The 21624-nt window shown below is 42.3% G+C and overlaps 1 protein-coding gene across 2 annotated transcripts in view; it reads right to left on the reverse strand.

The window, feature by feature from the left end:
- The window catches only part of adamtsl5 (ADAMTS like 5), a 111509-nt gene that overhangs the window by 14585 nt on the left and 75300 nt on the right, over positions 1–21624 (reverse strand). For both annotated transcript variants that reach the window (XM_084309099.1, XM_084309100.1), the window contains exons 7-8: positions 5532–5640; positions 3039–3125 (exon numbers count right to left, since the gene is read on the reverse strand). In XM_084309099.1, the coding sequence (XP_084165225.1) occupies positions 3039–3125; positions 5532–5640 (196 nt within the window). The remainder of the gene's footprint in view (positions 1–3038; positions 3126–5531; positions 5641–21624) is intronic.

Genomic DNA, 21624 nt, shown 5'->3' on the forward strand with positions numbered 1-21624 from the left:
AATACTTCGTAGAAGGACAATTTCCAACGGTAAATATTGAGACTATGGGGTGGTTTCCATCTCATTACGAGCATTTTCTTTGCTGCCGTTAAACCGGCCAAAAACACTCTCTTTTTGTGAGGTGTTAATTTTAGAGATGAATCATCATTTAATAATAAAATGTGTGGCAAACAAGGTATGTTTATCTCCGTTATATTAGTGAGAAATAATGCAACCTTGGCCCAAAAAGCGAGCACTCCCGGACATTCCCACATCATATGTATGTATGTTCCTATAACTTTTTGCGGACATAAAGCACATAGAGGACTTTGTAATATTTTTATTTGACAAACTAATGGTTGACTGATATATTGATATTCAAACGAATGGTTGACTGATATATTGATATGCAAACTAATGGTTGACTGATATATTGATATTCAAACTAATGGTCGACTGATATATTGATATTCAAACTAATGGTTGACTGATATATTGATATGCAAACTAATGGTTGACTGATATATTGATATTCAAACTAATGGTTGACTGATATATTGATATGCAAACTAGTGGTTGACTGATATATTGATATTCAAACTAATGGTTGACTGATATATTGATATTCAAACTAATGGTTGACTGATATATTGATAATATATTCAAACTAATGTTTGACTGATATATTGATATTCAAACTAATGGTTGACTGATATATTGATATGCAAACTAATGGTTGACTGATATATTGATATTCAAACTAGTGGTTGACTGATATATTGATATTCAAACTAATGGTTGACTGATATATTGATATTCAAACTAATGGTTGACTGATATATTGATATTCAAACTAATGGTTGACTGATATATTGATATTCAAACTAATGGTTGACTGATATATTGATATGCAAACTAATGGTTGTTGACTGATATATTGATATTCAAACTAATGGTCGACTGATATATTGATATTCAAACTAATGGTTGACTGATATATTGATATGCAAACTAATGGTTGACTGATATATTGATATTCAAACTAATGGTTGACTGATATATTGATATGCAAACTAGTGGTTGACTGATATATTGATATTCAAACTAATGGTTGACTGATATATTGATATTCAAACTAATGGTTGACTGATATATTGATAATATATTCAAACTAATGGTTGACTGATATATTGATATTCAAACTAATGGTTGACTGATATATTGATATGCAAACTAATGGTTGACTGATATATTGATATTCAAACTAGTGGTTGACTGATATATTGATATTCAAACTAATGGTTGACTGATATATTGATATTCAAACTAATGGTTGACTGATATATTGATATTCAAACTAATGGTTGACTGATATATTGATATTCAAACTAATGGTTGACTGATATATTGATATTCAAACTAATGGTTGACTGATATATTGATAATATATTCAAACTAATGGTTGACTGATATATTGATATTCAAACTAATGGTTGACTGATATATTGATATTCAAACTAATGGTTGACTGATATATTGATATTCAAACTACTGTAATGGTTGACTGATATATTGATATGCAAACTAATGGTTGACTGATATATTGATATGCAAACTAATGGTTGACTGATATATTGATATGCAAACTAGTGGTTGACTGATATATTGATATTCAAACTAGTGGTTGACTGATATATTGATATTCAAACTAATGGTTGACTGATGTATTGATATGCAAACTAATGGTTGACTGATATATTGATATGCAAACTAATGGTTTACTGATATATTGATATGGAAACTAGTGGTTGAAGTAGGATGCCGAGGGTTTATAGCACAAGAAAGTCAGTGGATTTGGTTGAGGAGAAAGCTTTTGGGCCAAAGTAAACAAAGGGAAGAGCATTCATTTTCTTCTCTGTTGCTCACCATTTCATAGTAATTCATATTCATAACACCATTTCATAGTAATTCATAACACTATTTCATAGTAATTCATAACACCATTTCATAGTGATTCATAACACCATTTCATAGTGATTCATATTCATAACACCATTTCATAGTGATTCATATTCATAAGACCATTTCATAGGGATTCATATTCATAAGCCCATTTCATAGTGATTCATATTCATAACACCATTTCATAGTGATTCATATTCATAACACCATTTCATAGTGATTCATATTCATAACACCATTTCATAGTGATTCATATTCATAAGACCATTTCATAGTGATTCATATTCATAACACCATTTCATAGTGATTCATATTCATAACACCATTTCATAGTGATTCATATTCATAACTCCATTTCATAGTGATTCATATTCATAACACCACTTCATAGTGATTCATATTCATAACACCATTCCGTAGTGATTTAGGCCCTGTATTCCATAGTCAGTATGAATATAGGATGTGGTGGCCAGCAGTGGCCAGCAGGGGTCAGCAGGGCTCTCTGAGGCTCCAATACAAAACACACAACATGACTCACTCTGATGATGTCACAAGTTGTCACTTATCCCACCATGTGTGTATGTAAATGGTAAATGGCTGCATTTATATAGCACTTTTATCCAAAGCGCTTTACAATTTGTTCCTCACATTTGACCCATTCACTCACACCGACGGCGGAGGCGACCATGCAAGGTGCTAAACTGCTCATCGGGAGAAATTAGGGGTTAAGTGTCTTGCTCAAGGACACTTCGACACGCTGGCCGGGAGGAGCGGGAATCGAACCGGGAACCTCCGGATTACCAGACGACTGCTCTACCTCCTGAGCTACTGTCGCCCCATGTGTGTGTGTATGCGTGTGTGTATGCGTGTGCGTATGTGTGTGTGTATGTGTGTGCGTATGTGTGTGTGTGTGTGAATGTGTGTGTGTGTGTGTGTATGTATGTGTGTGTAGAAGTGTATATGTGTGTGTGTGTGTGTGTGTGTGTATGTGTGTGTGTGTGTGCGTGTATTTGTGTGTGTGTGTGTGTGTATGCGTGTATTTGTGTGTGTGTGTGTGTGTGTGTGTGTGTGTGTATTTGTGTGTGTGTGTGTGTTACCCAGGTAGTTGCCGCTGTTGTCTGTCACCTTGATGTTTGTCGCTCCTGCTGGGATCATGGCCACCTGGTTGTACCCTAAATTACCTCCTAGACAACACACAACCACACAACACGGACACACAACACACACACACACAACACACAACACACAGACACACACACACAACACACGGACACACACACAACACACAACACACGGACACACACATATACACAGACAGACACACACATTTTTTTTTATTATTATTATTATTATCTTTTTTTTAAGGTTTATGTGAATGTCAATTTAAATTATAATTAGGGAATGGAGGGGATTGAAGGTATTTTTTGTCCTGTCTTTCTGTCTTAAATTATGTATGGGGAAAAAAATGCAAAAAAAATAAAGATAGTCAGTACGGTGATGTGAGTCTCTAGTTCTCAAGTCCCGAGTTGTGACAGTGATAGTTCTGGCAGCAGAGCCGGCCGCCCGAACCCTTTATTGTAGAGCCTGATGGCTGCCGGTATAAAGGACCGGCCCAGGCGGTTTGTGGTGTGTCGGGGGGGGGGGGGTGAATGAATGAATGAATGAAAACTTTATTTAACAGATTGCAGAATGGGTACAATACAGTACGGCTCAATACATACAATTGTTAAGGGGATGCAGACCTGAGAAAGACGTTTGTCTTGTTTCCATCAGGGTCCCCCATTTTCAATTCATATAGACATTTATGACATACACAACATACATGACATTTATGGCATAGGGACATATAGGTATTTAGTACTGATACATTTGTGACATAAGCGGTATTCAAATATACAGTACTGTTACCCTTAGATCCTGACAGAGTATATACATATGATGGGGATGGGACTGTACATTAGGAGGGGGTGGGTGGGTGGGAGGGAAATATACATACAGCGGGGAGGGAATATATACATGCGGTGGGGAGGAGACTGTCTATTAGGAGGTGGTGGGGGTTTTGGGCATTTACGGTGGCCAGTTTCGAATTGCAGCCTCCCGTAGGTGCTCTTTAAGAGCGGTTTTGAATGTGGGCAGGGATTCACATTCCTTTACAGCTTTGGGTAGGGCGTTCCACATTGTTGTGGCATAATTGCGAAACGTGTTTAGTCCCTTGTTTGAGCCGAATCTGGGTTTAACATGATTTGTTGAGCTTCCTCTGGTGTAGTGGTTGTGGTATTCACTGACCTTTGGAAAGTATTTTGACATGTACATGGGCACCCCGGTCGTATAGTGTATCTTGTAGACCAGGCCCATTGCAAGTTGCTGTACTCTGTCGTCTACTCTAAGCCATCCTAGGTTGGCAAAGTGGGCAGGGGTGAGGTGGGTTCTGGGGTTCAGGTCAAGTAGTAGTCTGACCAGTTTGTTTTGTGATGTTTGTAATTTTGTTTTAAGCACCTTTGAGGTGCTTTGGTACCATGAGGTGCACGCATAGTCATAGTACCCTTGAATGAGTGCTCCTGCCAGAGTCTTCAGGGTATTCTTGTTTACCAGAGAGGAGATCCGGTACAAGAATCTAGTTCGTTGGTTGACTTTTTTTATTACATTGGATGCCATTTTGTCACAGGAAAGATTTGCCTCTAGGATGGAACCCAGGTAGGTAATTTCGTCTTTCCTTGTGATAATATTGTCACCCACTGTAACTGAGAATCCGTCGGTCTTGCTGAGTTTGTTATTTGAACCGAAGAGAATGGACTCTGTTTTGCCCATGTGTAATGATAGTTTGTTATCAGCGAGCCATATGCAGATTTTGCCTAGTTCCGTGCTGAGGGTTTTTTCAACCTGCAATTTGTTCTTGTCAGAGACCAGCAGGGCTGAGTCGTCCGCAAACAGGAACAAGTTGCAGTCACAGGCTGACGACAATGTCATTTGCATAAATTAGGAAGAGTAGCGGTCCTAGTATGCTTCCTTGTGGAACAAGTCTTAGGCTGAACGTGCTCTTCATTCTGGCTAGCTCCTCGTAGAGGGGGTGAGAGGGGTTCTCCAGGATGGCTTCTAGCTTTTTCCTCATCCTCCTCTCAGCCACCACCTCTAGATTATCCAGCTCACCACCCACTACTGAGCTATATAGCCTTCTTCACCAGCTTGCTGGAGTCCCTCGAGTTGATGTTGCCCCCCCCCAGCACACCACAGCAAAAAAAGAGGATGCTGGCTACAACCGACCGAGAAAGATAGCAGCAGTCGGTTGGACAAAGTGGTTATTGTTGTGTAGCACAGATACTGGTACTGTGATTTCTGTTGAGATGGACAGATGAAATATTATGTGTTAATTGCTCAGTGAAAAATCCAATTGATCCTCTCCAGCCAAACTACTGGTATCAATGGTAGCAATGCTCCAAGTACACTATTAGGAGAGAAGGGATGAAAACTGAGTGTGTGTGTGTGCGTGTGTGTGTGTGTGTGTGTGTGTGTGTGTGTGTGTGTGTGTGTGTGTGTGTGTGTGTGTGTGTGTGTGTGTGTGCGTGCGTGCGTGTGTGTGTGTGTGTGTGTACCTGTGTTGTAGACACTGTAGTGATGGAGGCAGGTGGTGTTCTGACCTCCACACACCCTGCAGGCATCTTCCTCCTCCTCAGAACCCAAGACCAGATCACAGCCAGGCCTCTGTAGGAACACCATCATCATCATCATCATCATCATCATCATCATCATCATCATCAATACCACTATCATTATCATCATCATCATCAATACCACCATCATCATCATCATCATCATCAATACCACCACCATCATCAATACCACCACCATCATCAATACCACCACCATCATCATCATCAATATCATCATTATTATCATTAATACTATCATCATCATCATCAGCAAAGCCACCAACATCCTCATCATCATTATCAATACCACCATCATTATCATCATCAATACCACCATCATTATCATCATCATCAATACCACCATCATTATCATCATCATCAATACCACCATCATTATCATCATCATCATCATCATCAATACCAGCATCATAATCATAATCATCATCATCAATACCAGCATCATAATCATCATCATCAATACCCCGCCTTCATCAATACCACCATCATTATCATCATCATCATCATCATCATCATCATCATCATCATCATCAATACCCCCGCCTTCATCAATACCACCATCATTATCATCATCATCATCATCATCATCATCATCATTACCAGCATCATAATCATCATCATCAATACCAGCATCATAATCATCATCATTAATACCCCCGCCTTCATCAATACCACCATCATTATCATCATCATCATCATCATCATCATCATCATCATCATCATCATCATCATCATCATCATCATCATCATCATCATCATCATCATCATCATCATCATAAATACCAGCATCATAATCATCATCATCAATACCAGCATCATAATCATCATCATCATCAATACCCCCGCCTTCATCAATACCACCATCATTATCAGTGTTTCCCCTCGGATGGTGGTAGGCCCCCCAAAACGACTAGTGTTGTCGCGGGGCGTGCCTGTCAACAGTGTCGTCATAGACGCGCGCAGTCAGGCAGTTGTTAGTATCGGTGCACTTCTCTACACTGAGCTGAAATTAAACGATTGCACATACATTTGGTAAATAAATATTAACAGTATTGATTTACAACACATACATTTACTTATTTACAATTATACATACAGTAGTGACAACACACATATGAACTATCTACAATACAGGGAGGCACATACAACACTCATAACTATTTACAACCAGTGTCTCAAGTTGCAGCACTCAAGTTGCACACTGGACGCTCTGACCGAAGAGTCAGTTTATCAGAGCGGAGCAGATTTTCAGAGTGAATTTATTAACTCATAACTAGGGCCCTATGAAATCTGTTTTTATCTTGTCTTTAAATAATAAATACAGATCGCACCTCAGAGTAGAAGCGGATCTACGCCTCTTTCTCAGCACAACGCAGCCACGTATCATGGAACTATGTTCAAATGTACAAGCACACCCTTCCCATTAAGTCTAATTTTTGTTTATTCTTGAAAAGCGCATAAAAAAAAAGTTCTGCCAACATATTTTGGCGTGAACACAGAATTCTCCAATACGATTGATAGCTGCTGCCAACGCTAATGCTGTGCTGTCCATAGCTTTTCTGCTCAGAGCTCAGTCACAGTGTTTACTTATGGAGATCACCGTCAGTGAAACTGCGCCCCCCCCCCCCCCCCCCCCCCCCCCCCCCCCCCGACACTTAAATCAGCCTGAAATGGCTAATCCTTCATAAAATTCCATTTAGCCACTGGAGTTAGTTGCAGAATTGGCCAACGCGCATTCATGATAAAGCATGCACGGAGAGGATGTAAGTAGAAGATGTATATTTATTAAACATAAACTCCGGTTGACTTTTCTATACTAAATCAAATAATATCGAACAGGATCTCGACAAAGTAAATTATATAATTGGTATAACGTGATGCGTGATGCGGTCGGAAAACTATTGCACACCAAACGCTGCTGTCTAACTCAGCTGTCAGACATTTCATTCACTAATTTGAAGACTCCAGAGGGGGGGAGTGAATCTATGCCACGCCCCCACAGTCATCCACAGATAAGTGTCCAGGTAACTATCCATATCAAGATTAATTTAAATCATACAGGTAAGTACAATTTCATATCAATTATTAATATAATCCATAAATCAAAATATATATTTTTTGTTACAGGTTTCCCATCAAACTCAAATTTGGTCAATATGGCTCCAACATACCGTCCCCTAATTGGAGACGCTATAGCAAAAACAATTACAGTTATCAATAACATTAAATGGAGCCAGAATGCACACGTAAAAATATAAACATGAAATATCAGAAAGCAATTCATCACATTCAGTAATGTTCAATACATTCATTATCTTTTATAATTTCATAATGTCCCGAATTGATCCGCCCCAGTCCCCAAATTCATACCAGTCCACCTTCATCATGCCCCAACTTAACCACCACCCCACACCCCCAAAGTCCAAGTGGCCTAAGTGTTCTTGATGGTATGACAACCACGATACGCCAGCCATTGGATAGGACAAAGTCCCATGGAAGTAGATGTGGTGTGAGATAGAACAGTTAATTTGTGTAAAGATGTGCGAGAGGGTGGTGTGTGTGCAGTGGCATGGGCGAAGTGGGCAGGGGGCAGGGGAAATTTAACATTTGCAGCTCAATCTTCGGCTTTGTTATGTACCAGGAGCCTGATCACTCCTGTGTCACTGTGCAGGCAGGCCTGATCACTCCTGTGTCACGGGGCATGCAGGTGAGGGCTGCCAATTAGCCAATTAGTGCTGATTGGTTACCTGCTGGGAGCTTTAAAGCCAGCCCTAGTAACACACATGCAGTGTCTGTGCTTAGAGGAAGAGCTGTCAGGTTCTTCCAGTCCTTGTCCGTTGGGTTTACATTAGTACATTAGTTTACATTTACATTAATAGTTCCTTGATATAGTAGCAATTTGAGTTAGAGCATGGGGTTTTGGTGTTGGTTTGCACATAGGTTGCGTGCCCATGAGCCAGGGTCGTAACAGTTGGGCGCTCGTCCGGGATATTTTACCCCTAGAAATTTGTTTGGTGTTTTTTTTTTGTGTTACACGGGGTGTCATGGTATTATGGTTTGGGTGGTGTTCGTTACATATGGTGTAACGTGGGGGCTTGAGCCATTTCATCAAACAGGTGAGTATGCCGTATTTGTTTGTAATTTGATGTGACTACTTATGCTGTTAAAATATATAGTTTAGTGGGCACCACATGTAGATAGGGACATTATTTTCTGGTTGTTGGTTAGCGTCCTGTGCACCACGTACTCCTGGGGCAGTCAGGGAAGGGATTAGCACCATCTGCTTGTCTGGTACCGTATCATGTACTGGACGGGTGGATGGTCAAGTATGATCTTTGACTGGTAGCAGGTGTGGTTGAAGATGGTTAGGTCTACAGGGCATTAGTTTAAGGGTAGGTAGATTAGGGCGGCCAGAAAACACAGGTAGTGTGGTAGGGCTTGATTTAGTGTTTCTTAGGGTAGACATGTGGTGGGCCGGTTTTGACTGCAGTTTAGACGTAGAAGCATATGTAGTCATATCAGGTTAGAAGGCGCACCTGTTTGGAATTGTTTGTTGGATTTATTTTGTTTGTTTGAGTGTTTGGTGAGCATACCTGGTAGCACCTAACACCCTGCGTGTATGACTCGTCTATTTAGGGTGGGTGTGTTTTATTTTTATTTTTATTTTGCAACCTAGAAAGGTGCGCTCCGTAGAGCTCACATTTCCACAGCGTTCCCTTCTGGTTGTTATTATTGGCATTTAGCATTCTTCAGTGGTTCTTCAGTGGTTCTTCATGGTTCTTCAGTGGTTCTTCGTGGTTCTTCAGTGGTTCGTTAGGGGGGTCTTCGTGGTTCGTTAGTGGTTCTTCGTGACTGTGAGGTAAAGTGTGTAGCTTGTGATGGCTGGTACAGTGACGATGGCTTCCATCAAGGACTTTGTTGATCGCCCGTCTCATGACATGTTGGAGAAGTTTTCCAAAGAACAACTTCTAGAACTTGCTGTACACTACAGGGTAGAGCTTTCTGCAGGTGAGAAACGTTTGAAGCCGACTGCCTTGAGTGCTTTAAGGGTGTTACTCATTAGGGAGCAGGTGCTTGAGGAGAGGGTGGAGGAGCCTCCTTCGTCTGGCGCGTCTCCGCTATTACCTGGTGTAGAGGGTGAGTGGAGGATTAGGGAGTTGGAGTTTAAGGAAAGGCAGCTAGAGCGAGAGCGTGAGGAGAGGAGAGAGGAGCGTGAGCTTAAGGAGAGAGAGAGGAAAGAGGAGCGTGAGCATGAGTTTAAGCGTGAGGAGCGTGAGTTTAAGGAGAAACAAATGTTGCTGGAGCACGAGCGTGCACAGAAGGAGCTTGAATATAAGCATGCTGCCTTGCAGGCGGGTGCTCTGCATCCAGAGTCACGTTCCGGGTTTGATGTAGGCAGGAATATTAGGATGGTGCCACCATTTTTTGAGAAAGACGTGGAAAGATATTTTCCCCTTTTTGAACGGGTGGCAACCACATTGAAGTGGCCTGATACCGCCTGGACACTGCTGCTGCAATGTGTTTTAGTTGGTAGGGCACAAGAAGCCTACACTGCTCTGTCCCTTGAACAAAGCGCTGATTATGAGCTGGTTAAAGCTTCCATTTTGAGGGCTTATGAGTTGGTCCCCGAGGCCTATCGTCAGCGTTTTAGAGGTTATCGCAGGTCAGAGGGGCAGTCTTATGTTGAATTTGAAAGGGAGAAGGAGAACCTGTTTGACAGGTGGTGCACTTCTCAGAAGGCAGAGTCAAGAGAGCAGCTTAGGCAGTTGATTCTCCTAGAGGAATTTAAAAGATGTGTTCCTGATACCGTTTCCACACATCTAAATGAGCGTAAGGTATCGAAGATAGGCGACGCCGCTGTCTTCGCTGATGGGTTTGTGTTGACACACAAGTCCGTGTTTTTGGAGGACTACCGTGTTGAGTCCGGGGATAGGTGTCCTGTTCAGGGGGGCCGTTTCCCAAAACCTGTGTCTGCTGGTCAGTTAACTTCACCTCCTAGGCGGGGTGGTTCTGCTGGTGCATTCCCAGAAGGGATTATCTGTTTCTACTGTAAAGAACCTGGTCATATCGTTGCTGGGTGCCCGGTGCTTGAGCAGAAAAATGTCAGAACCGTGGCTCTGGTAGAAACCATATGCAGAACGCCTATGCCAACATTAGATGGGGATGGGGGAAGTATCAAACGTGTGGACAAAGAGCTTGAGGGTTCCTCAAGGTTTATGATGAATGGATTTGTTTCCCTGACTAATGCACTAGAGTCCAAACAGGCTATAACAATTTGGAGAGATACCGGTGCTTTTCAGTCCCTCATTCTGGAGGGGGTTTTGCCGTTTTCAGAAAACTCTTCTTTGCATTCCGGTGTCGTTGTTCGGGGCTTTGGGGGTGGATTTGTGGATGCACCTTTGCATGAGGTCACGCTCAATTCTCCCTTAGTATCAGGCAATGTTGTTGTGGGGGTATGTTCTCACATTCCCATAAAGGGGGTGTCCTTCATTCTAGGGAATGATTTGGCTGGTGACAAAGTGTTGGCTACTCCGGTTGTAACTCCCATTCCTGTGGTTTCTGAGGTCCCTAATGAGCTGGCACAGAAACATCCAGGAGTGTTTCCTGTGTGTGCTGTGGCTCGGGAAATGTCAAAGGACAAAAGTGATGTTGTTGATACTTCGACTTGGGACATTACACTTAGTGACACATTCTTTGTTGAATTAAAATGTGTACCTGTTGAGAATTTTGGAAAGCACACTGTGGATCTACCTCTGCATAATGATTCTCTTGATTGTGGCTTTGTGTTAGGCCCGGTGGTGAAACCAGAGTTGACATGCGTGCCGGAGAAGCATGTGGCAGGAGATGGTATGGCAGCGCAGTGTCTCAGGGTCTTCCCAGCCTGTATGGTGGCTGAGGCCACGAACGAATTGGAGGAGGAGTGTGGGAAGGATGCTATGAGAGGTGCTGTTGTTTCATGTGACACCGTTCTAGTTGGAGAGGCTACTAAGCCTGACTTAGGCTGCCAGCCTTCCCACAGTAGCTCTATTGTCCCTAATGTTTCACTTGTGGGCAGGGATGGTCCCAGTATGTCAGTTGATGATTCTGACATTGATCCACATGTCCACACTGATTCTCTGCCATGCACTAGGTGTGATGGTCAACCTAGTTACCTGTGTCCTGTGGAGCAGGAGCCGCCTTCGCGACCTGGTCTGTTGAGTGGCAGCGATTTTGATTTTGATCAGGACAATGTTATTTTGGGTGACGCCATTTTAGATGGTGTTCCAGACGTTTTTGTGACTGTCGTACTGCCATGTTCCAGGTACGGTGGGGCTGTACCTGAGGCGGTACATCCTACTCTGGATGTTCACGGTTTGCAGTATCCTGGACTGCCAGTGCCAGGTGGGATGGATATGGGCGCGGTGGTGGTATCAGTGATCTATGGTTTTTGTTTTGCTGTGTTCTGTTCTGTTGAGCGCAGTTCTCAGGTTGATTTTGGTTTGCAGTCTATTTTTGACAGGTCGGTATCGGTGGAGGGGCCTGTTGAAAGGGAGCATACAACACGGTTGGTGGTCGTGTTCGACAGGGGCCGACCTGCTATCACTGTGTGGTGGTGGCCCTGACAACTAATGGGTCACAGTTGTTTTTTTTGTTTTGTTTATGGGTTGTTGTGTGGTGGTTGCCTCTGGGGCAACCAGTTTGGTGGGGGAGGTGTTATGTACCAGGAGCCTGATCACTCCTGTGTCACTGTGCAGGCAGGCCTGATCACTCCTGTGTCACAGGGCATGCAGGTGAGGGCTGCCAATTAGCCAATTAGTGCTGATTGGTTACCTGCTGGGAGCTTTAAAGCCAGCCCTAGTAACACACATGCAGTGTCTGTGCTTAGAGGAAGAGCTGTCAGGTTCTTCCAGTCCTTGTCCGTTGGGTTTACATTAGTACATTAGTTTACATTTACATTAATAGTTCCTTGATATAGTAGCAATTTGAGTTAGAGCACGGGGTTTTGGTGTTGGTTTGCACATAGGTTGCGTGCCCATGAGCCAGGGTCGTAACAGTCTTCCAGCAGCAAGCAGAGCTTATCGATGGGCCTTTGGAGTTTGTCTTGGTTTGAACTAACACACTCCGAACATGCCCTTTAGAGTCCGGCAAGGTCTTGACCACACGGGCTAGGGGCCATGAATTCCTTGGTGCAGTTTTGTCTACTATGACGACTACATCATTGACATTGAAGTTCTTTCTTGTCTTGAACCACTTTTGTCTTTGTTGCATGAGTGATAAATATTCTTTGGTCCACCTTCTCCAGAATAGGTCTGCAAGGTATTGCACCTGTTTCCATCTCCTTCTGGCATAGAGTTCATCTTTACAAAAGAGTCCAGGTGGCAAGAGGGGTTTGGTTTTTAACTGTAGCAGGTGGTTTGGCGTTAAGGGCTCTAGATCAGGGGTCTTAAACTCAATTTACCTGGGGGCCGCTGGAGGTAGAGTCTGGGTGAGGCTGGGCCGCATCAAATATTCCACAAAAAAGGGGTTTCAAGTATTAAAAAAAAAAGTACAACTGATCCAATCTTCTCAATCTTTAGCAATAACATTTCAGAACATGAACAGTTCTTCACAACATGAACGGTTCTTCAGAACATAGGCTTCTCAGTGGACTCATCCACAGCTATGGAAATGCATTGTGCATTTTTTTATTCTATCACAAAGCTGTTTAATCAAATCACAAGCCAGTATTTCAGTTATTCTGGTTGCTGTGCTATCTGAGGGGGATTTGCTTTGGTTTGCCTTCAAACATGGTCTCCATAACTTCAGTCATACATAATTTTATTATGTATGTGTAGCAGGGAGTGGATGTACACTGCCACCTGGTAGTGGGAACGCAGCAGAGCTGGGTCCGGCTGAGTCCCCGACTGTAGGCCAGGAGTATTGGAGTGGAGGTTTAGCAGAGGGAGTGGATGGGGCCTAGGATTCACTAACCTAGGGGTGGTGCGCTGGTCCTTCTTGCCCTCCAGGGCGATTAGCAGTAGCTCCCCACACCTACACTTCCCCCAATACTTCCTGTGCCCTCCCACACCCGATGGCAGTAATGATGGATGATATACTTTCTCCCCAAAGCAGTACCCTTCCTGATTGGCGAGTAGATACCTGTCCCAATGAGGCATAGGCAGGGGGTGGGGAAAGGGTTAAACAATAATGAGCATTACCCGGAAAGGAAAGGGTTAGACAGAATGCACATTAACAGACAGTGTTCCCATTTAGCTCTCTTTTACTGAAAGTCTTATTCTTTTGACATGTATTTACACAAGAATCAAAGCTCTTTCCACACTGGGCACCTAGTGCTCTCGCTCTACGGTAATGACTAAAGTTCTTCCCACACTGGGCAGGACACAGTAATAAAACCCGTCCCTTTAAGGGTTTAGAATGGATACTTGTTTGTTTCCCTGTAGGTGGGGAGAGAGGGGAGGAAGAGGGAGAGGGATACAGGAGCTATTCAATGGGAATTTTATAAAAGAACACACGTTATCCAGGGGTGTAAAGTACTTGAGTAATTGTACTTCGTTACAATACTTAAGTACTGTTTTGGGGGATTTGTACTTTACTCGAGTATTATTAGGTTTGTATACTTTGTACTTTTACTCCATTACATTTCAGAGAAAAAATACATACTTTTTACTCCTTACATTTAAAATGCAGACCTACAAAGTACAAAGTACAAATCTCACAGGTCCAACCATTTAATTAGTATATTTTAATTGTTTATCTGGCCGAACTAACGTTAACGTTATTAATCCTGCGACCGCAGGTAAACAGCCAATCAAATCCCCATCAATGGAAAATGAACCCGCCCATACCCATGCTGATTGGTCCTTGTGCAACACTAGAAAGCAGGGATCTTTGATTAAACACCTGCTATCAGAAGAATAGACAGTCAGATCCGCATTATGCTGTGGTTAATATTGTGATATTATTCAGGGTACTCCAGTATTCTGTCTTCTGTCTGTCTTCAGCATTGTCTATCGCAGAACACATTCCATTGTGGGCCGAGTGTATGCTTGGTTTCATTCCAGCCTTGCCTAAACACCAGCTGATGATTTCACTAATTGGCTCACCTCTTCAACTAACTCACCTGGTGCAATGTGTAGTTAAAATGAAAACTTGGCCCACGATGGAATGAATTTGAGACCCCTGGTCTATCCCTTTCAAAAATGTTTTTACTTTTACTTTTTAGTACTTAAGTACATATAAAAGTAGGACTTTTTGACTTTTACTCAAGTGTGTTTTTAGCCAGATACTTTGACTTTTACTTGAGTCAGATTTTGAGACGGTACCCATACTTTCACTTAAGTATAATTTCTGGGTACTTTTTACACCCCTGACGTTATCACACCACATTCAACCAAAAGACAGTGGGCCCACGTTGAAAACAAAAGTCCTATCTATAGCCGGCTTCCCCAAAATAATAAATGTCGGGGCGCCCCTAAACACTGTTACCAGTGTCAGTTCAAAGTACTGCTTCTCTTCGCCAACAAAGGGCCCGCGCCGCACAAAGAGAATGTCTACCGATAAAGTTCCAGCACTCGGAGCGCTCACTGTAACTGGCTTGAGTGTACTTAACCAAGGGCGGGCTGTCGAGAGGTCCCGTGATAGCAGGCGGCGGGGCTGGGTAGACGTTAGGCAGGTGACTGCTGGGGTAACGGCTCGGAGGGGCTGGAGGTGCGTGCAGTGCAGTGACGTCCGCTGCTGGGCTGAAGGGGTGGGGCGACACGCGGGCTAAACTGTGGTGCTAGCCTAACTGAAGCTAAGCTGTGGGTCGGGACGACCCCCTGTCATGACGCCTATACTTAGGCCTGCCGCGATAAGCAATAAATCGATTAATTGCTGCGATAATTAAAATGAATGCAATGATTTTGACGGGCGCGATTAATTGCTATTTGCGCGTTTGTTTTAATGAGGCGGAACCAGTGCCGCTTGTCAGTCACTGTCCGTGTTGGGAGGCGGGCCGCTGACGTTACTAGAGTACAGCACGGGAGCTCCGTGGGGCAACGCCACAGCTTAACTACATTTCTCAATAGTGTTGCTCCTTTTAACCAAGTAGCATTATTTGTAGTGTAACGTTAGCTATTTTTAGACCCAAGTAGTTACTCGCTACTGCCCGGAGAAACTGGACTGCTAAATAAAGATGAAAGATAGAGCTTTGATTCTCATTCCATGCTAACAACATTAGCTAAATACCTAACAAACGAAATACAACGTATAGCATAGCTACAAGTACAACACAGAATAACGTTAATACAATTACATGCATCATTGTTTACAATGAACGGGTGGGGCTAGTCAAAGGACTGGACACGGGGACAAGTTAAACATGAATTAATTTATTATAACACTCCGGTAGTTTCGAGTCGTGCTGCAGTGCTTACGCACCACAGCTATTCTATTATATACTGCTTTGACGCTTCCTCCTCATCGTTGATTGCCTGTAGTAGCTGCATCTAACGTTAGTAGCTAACGTTAAAACTACCTAAAGTTAGTTGTTCACCAACAATCTCAACATTTGTTATTAGCTCAAAAACAACCGGACGAGACAAGTTGTCGGCTCATATGTTCTACTTAGGATAATCACAACAATACTTCCGGTCCGGTCGGTGGGCTTCAAAATAAAAGTCTAAAACCGGAAAATACGGAGCGGTGGGCTTCAAAATAAAAGTTTTGGGAAATAAATTTCTAAAAAAAAATTCTCTAACCGGTCGCAATAATATCGCTTATCGCGATATTTTCGGGGGCAATTAATCGCCCAGCAAAATGTGTTATCGTGGCAGGCCTACCTATACTTTAGCTAAAACGCAACGTGTGCAATATCTACCACACTCTTCGGCAGTAGCTCGTCTGCTTCTTCGTTCACAATGTCTCTTTAGCATTAACTGAAAGCTAAGCTATGGCATATTCCATTACTAACGGCCTCATAACTGGGTTTATATCTCGCATGCTTGATGTCCGGAGCTCCAGCTCCAAGCGACCTCTTCCTTCTCTGGAAAACGATGAAGAGGAAGTTCCGCCGCCGGCGCCGCGCCCTGAGCCCATCCTTCTTCACCTGTGTCCCCCTGCCCAACGTCGCCACCAGCTCCCCCTGGCGGTACCTGTTGTCCCACTATTAAGTGTCAATGTTAGGATAGGGGGGTCCTACTAATCACCCCAAAGTACCAGAAAATACCAGAAAATACCAGAAACTACCCCAAAATACCCCAAAGTATACCCCAAAATACCAGAAACTACCCCAAAATACCCCAAAGTATACCCCAAAATACCAGAAACTACCCCAAAATACCCCAAAATACCAGAAAATACCAGAAACTACCCCAAAATACCCCAAAGTATACCCCAAAATACCAGAAACTACCCCAAAATACCAGAAAATACCCCCAAAATACCCCAAAATACCAGAAAATACCAGAAACTACCCCAAAATACCCCAAAGTATACCCCAAAATACCAGAAACTACCCCAAAATACCAGAAAATACCAGAAACTACCAGAAACTACCCCAAAATACCCCAAAATATACCCCAAAATACCAGAAACTACCCCAAAATACCAGAAAATACCAGAAACTACCCCAAAGTATACCCCAAAATACCAGAAACTACCCCAAAATACCCCAAAGTATACCGTATACCCCAAAATACCAGAAACTACCCCAAAATACCCCTAAATACCAGAAACTACCCCAAAATACCCCAAAGTATACCCCAAAATACCAGAAACTACCCCAAAATACCAGAAAATACCAGAAACTACCCCAAAATACCCCAAAGTATACCCCAAAATACCAGAAACTACCCCAAAATACCAGAAACTACCCCAAAATACCCCAAAGTATACCCCAAAATACCAGAAACTACCCCAAAATACCAGAAACTACCCCAAAATACCAGAAAATACCAGGAACTACCAGAAACTACCCCAAAATACCCCAAAGTATACCCCAAAATACCAGAAACTACCCCAAAATACCAGAAAATACCAGAAACTACCCCAAAATACCCCAAAGTATACCCCAAAATACCAGAAACTACCCCAAAATACCAGAAAATACCAGAAACTACCCCAAAATACCCCAAAGTATACCCCAAAATACCAGAAACTACCCCAAAATACCCTAAAATACCCCAAAGTATACCCCAAAGTACCAGAAAATACCCCAAAATACCCCAAAGTACCCCAAATAGTGTGTAATAGTGTAATAGTGTGTAATAGTGTAATAGTGTAATAGTGTGTAATAGTGTAATAGTGTGTAATAGTGTGTAATAGTGTAATAGTGTGTAATAGTGTAATAGTGTGTAATAGTGTAATAGTGTGTAATAGTGTGTAAAAGTGTAATAGTGTGCTAGTGTAATAGTGTAATAGTGTGTAATAGTGTGTAATAGTGTAATAGTGTGTAATAGTGTAATAGTGTGTAATAGTGTGTAAAAGTGTAATAGTGTGCTAGTGTAATAGTGTAATAGTGTGTAATAGTGTGTAATAGTGTAATAGTGTGTAATAGTGTAATAGTGTGTAATAGTGTAATAGTGTAATAGTGTGTAATAGTGTAATAGTGTAATAGTGTGTAATAGTGTGCGTGTGTGTGTGTGTACGTGTGTGTGTGTGTGTCTGGGTCTCTAGCACTCAAGATGGATTCCAACTTGTATGGCATCTTGATGGAGGAGCTGTGGAACAAGGGAAACCAACCAGGGGGGGAGAGAGAGGGGGAGAGAGAAGGGGGATAGAGGGAGATGGAGAGAGAGAGAGAGAGGGGGGGAGATGGAGAGAGAGAGAAGGGGGATAGAGGGAGATGGAGAGAGAGAAGGGGGATAGAGGGAGATGGAGAGAGAGAAGGGGGATAGAGGGAGATGGAGAGAGAGAAGGGGGAGAGAGAGAATGGGGAGAGAGAGAGAGAAGAAGGGAGAGGGAGGGAGGGAGGGAGAGAGAAAGATGGATAGAGAGAGAGAGAGAGAGGGGGGAGATGGAGAGAGAGAGAAGGGGGAGAGAGGGAGATGGAGAGAGAGAAGGGGGATAGAGGGAGATGGAGAGAGAGAAGGGGGAGAGAGAGGAAGAGAGAGAAGAAGGGAGAGAGAGGGAGGGAGGGAGAGAGAAAGATGGATAGAGAGAGAGAGAGGGGGAGAAGGAGCTATTTATATAGCTCTTTTATCCAAAGCGCTTTACAATGTATGCCTCACATTCACTCACACACCGAAGGCGGAGGCGACCATGCCAAGTGCCAATCTGCTCACCGGGAGGAGCAGGGCTTAAGTGTCTTGCTCAAGGACACTCGGACACGCCGCCGGGAGGAGCCGGAATCGAACCGGGAATCTTCTGATTAACCAGACTAGCGCTCGGCTCTACCTCCTGAGCCCTCTACGTTTTTTATGTCTCATTCTTTGTCTCACTAAACCTTTACTGCGTTAATCCCTTCCTGGATGCAGCCAGAGTACAGAGTGCCTCAGTCGCGTCTCTACATTTCGTAGCCGCATTTCTGCAGACCCCTCTCTGATTGGTTGAACTCCATTTCTGCAGACCCCTCTCTGATTGGTTGAGCGTGCGCATGCGCATGAGCCGCGACAAGCTCCTCCAGAAACTCCGGAGGAAACTCCGTTAAGCTCCAGAGAGAGAGGCTGAAAACCCACAGTTCTTGCCCGACGGATGGGAGCGAATCCCGGATCCGAGGTTTCTGATGACTACTCCCAAAACATGGAGGTCGCGAACGCAATTTATACGCATGGAAGTATTGATTACGCCATAACGAATCATTAAAAAAATATACCGTTAACTGGAATATGTTGTGTGTGCCTTTCTGAATATGATTTGGAAGGGTTATAATAGAAGAAAGACAGTGTAAACAATATAACATTATGTGAATAAACCGCAAAATAATAACTAATTCCTTGGTCAATAGAAGTCTCTGTGATATACTTTCTGAATATGATTTGGGAGGGTTATAATAGAAGAAAGACAGTGTAAACAATATAACGTTATGTGAATAAACCGCGAAATAATAACTAATTCCTTGGTCAATAGAAGTCTCTGTGATACTTTCTGAATATGATTTGGGAGGGTTATAATAGAAGAAAGACAATGTAAACAATATAACGTTATGTGAATAAACTGGCGAAATAACCGCGAAATAACATAACGTTATGTTATATAATGTTACAATGTACAGTTTCAAACAGCTGGCTGTGTTGTGAAATGTGCATAACGTTATGAATAAACCGCGAAGTCACAGGAAATAAATAACGTTATACGCGAATCTGGTAGTACATTTCTGCTTATCTTCTTGATATGATAACATTACATCCGCCTTTTACCGCGTGACGAGCTAAACCAATCAGAGAGGGGCTTCGCTCACATGACGCTCAACCAATCATAGAGGGGCTTCGCTCAACCAATCAGAGAGGGGTCTGCAGAAATGGAGTTCAACCAATCAGAGAGGGGTCTGCAGAAATGCGGCTACGAAATGTAGAGACGCGCCTCAGTCACTACAGCCATAATGTGGAGACACACACACACGCACACGCACACGCGCACACACACACACACACACGCACACGCACACACACACACTATTACACACTATTACACTATTACACACTATTACACTATTACACACTATTACACTATCACACTATTACACTATTACACACTATTACACTATTACACTATTACACTAGCACACTTTTACACTATTACACTATTACACTATTACACACTATTACACTATTACACTATTACACACTATTACACTATTACACACTATTACACAAAATTACACTATTACACTATTACACACTATTACACTATTACACACTATTATTATTACACACTATTACACTATTACACTAGCACACTATTACACTTTTACACACTATTACACACTATTACACACTATTACACTATTACACACTATTACACTATTACACTAGCACACTATTACACTTTTACACACTATTACACACTATTACAATAGTACACACTATTACACTATTACACTATTGCACACTATTACACTATTACACACTATTACACTATTACACACTATTACACTATCACTATTACACACTATCACACTATTACACTATTACACACTATTACACTATTACACACTATTACTACTATTACACTATTACACTATTACACACTATTTGGGGTACTTTGGGGTATTTTCTGGTACTTTGGGGTATACTTTGGGGTATTTTGGGGTAGTTTCTGGTATTTTCTGGTATTTTGGGGTATTTTGGGGTAGTTTCTGGTATTTTGGGGTATATTTTGGGGTATTTTGGGGTAGTTTCTGGTATTTTGGGGTATACTTTGGGGTATTTTGGGGTAGTTTCTGGTATTTTCTGGTATTTTCTGGTATTTTGGGGTATTTTGGGGTAGTTTCTGGTATTTTCTGGTATTTTGGGGTAGTTTCTGGTATTTTGGGGTATACTTTGGGGTATTTTGGGGTAGTTTCTGGTATTTTCTGGTATTTTCTGGTACTTTGGGGTGATTAGTAGGACCCGGATAGGGAGGATCAAGAGAGGTCAGCAAGTTACACAACGTCATCGCGAACACAGAGAATGCAAGTAATTAACGTTAGACACATTGAATTATTGTTAGACATATTCAGGTGTCTGCATCAGAGAATGGCTTCTTGTGTTAAGCCAAAACCCATGCCACTGAGTGAGGACTTGGTAGCTTTTTCTCGTTGTGACATAGATTTAACAATAATTCTGCTTGCAGCTTGATATGATGATTTCATTCTAGGGATGCTCGATATTGGCTTTTTTACCGATACCGATATTCCGATATTGTCCAACTCTTAATTTCGATACCGATACCGATACCGATATCAACCGATACCGATATATGCAGGGTTTCCCCCCAAAAAAACTGAATAATTTCAGGTAACTAATAATTTCACTGGATGCATTCAAAAGGCTTTCTAAATGTAAGCATTATCTGTGCAAAATATGATAATTAAAAAAGTAAAAATTAACATTACATATCTCTTGTTGTTGAATTAAACCAA

This window comes from Notolepis coatsorum (assembly GCF_963971535.1).
Source record: "Notolepis coatsorum genome assembly, chromosome: 2".
Lineage (NCBI taxonomy): Eukaryota > Metazoa > Chordata > Actinopteri > Aulopiformes > Paralepididae > Notolepis > Notolepis coatsorum.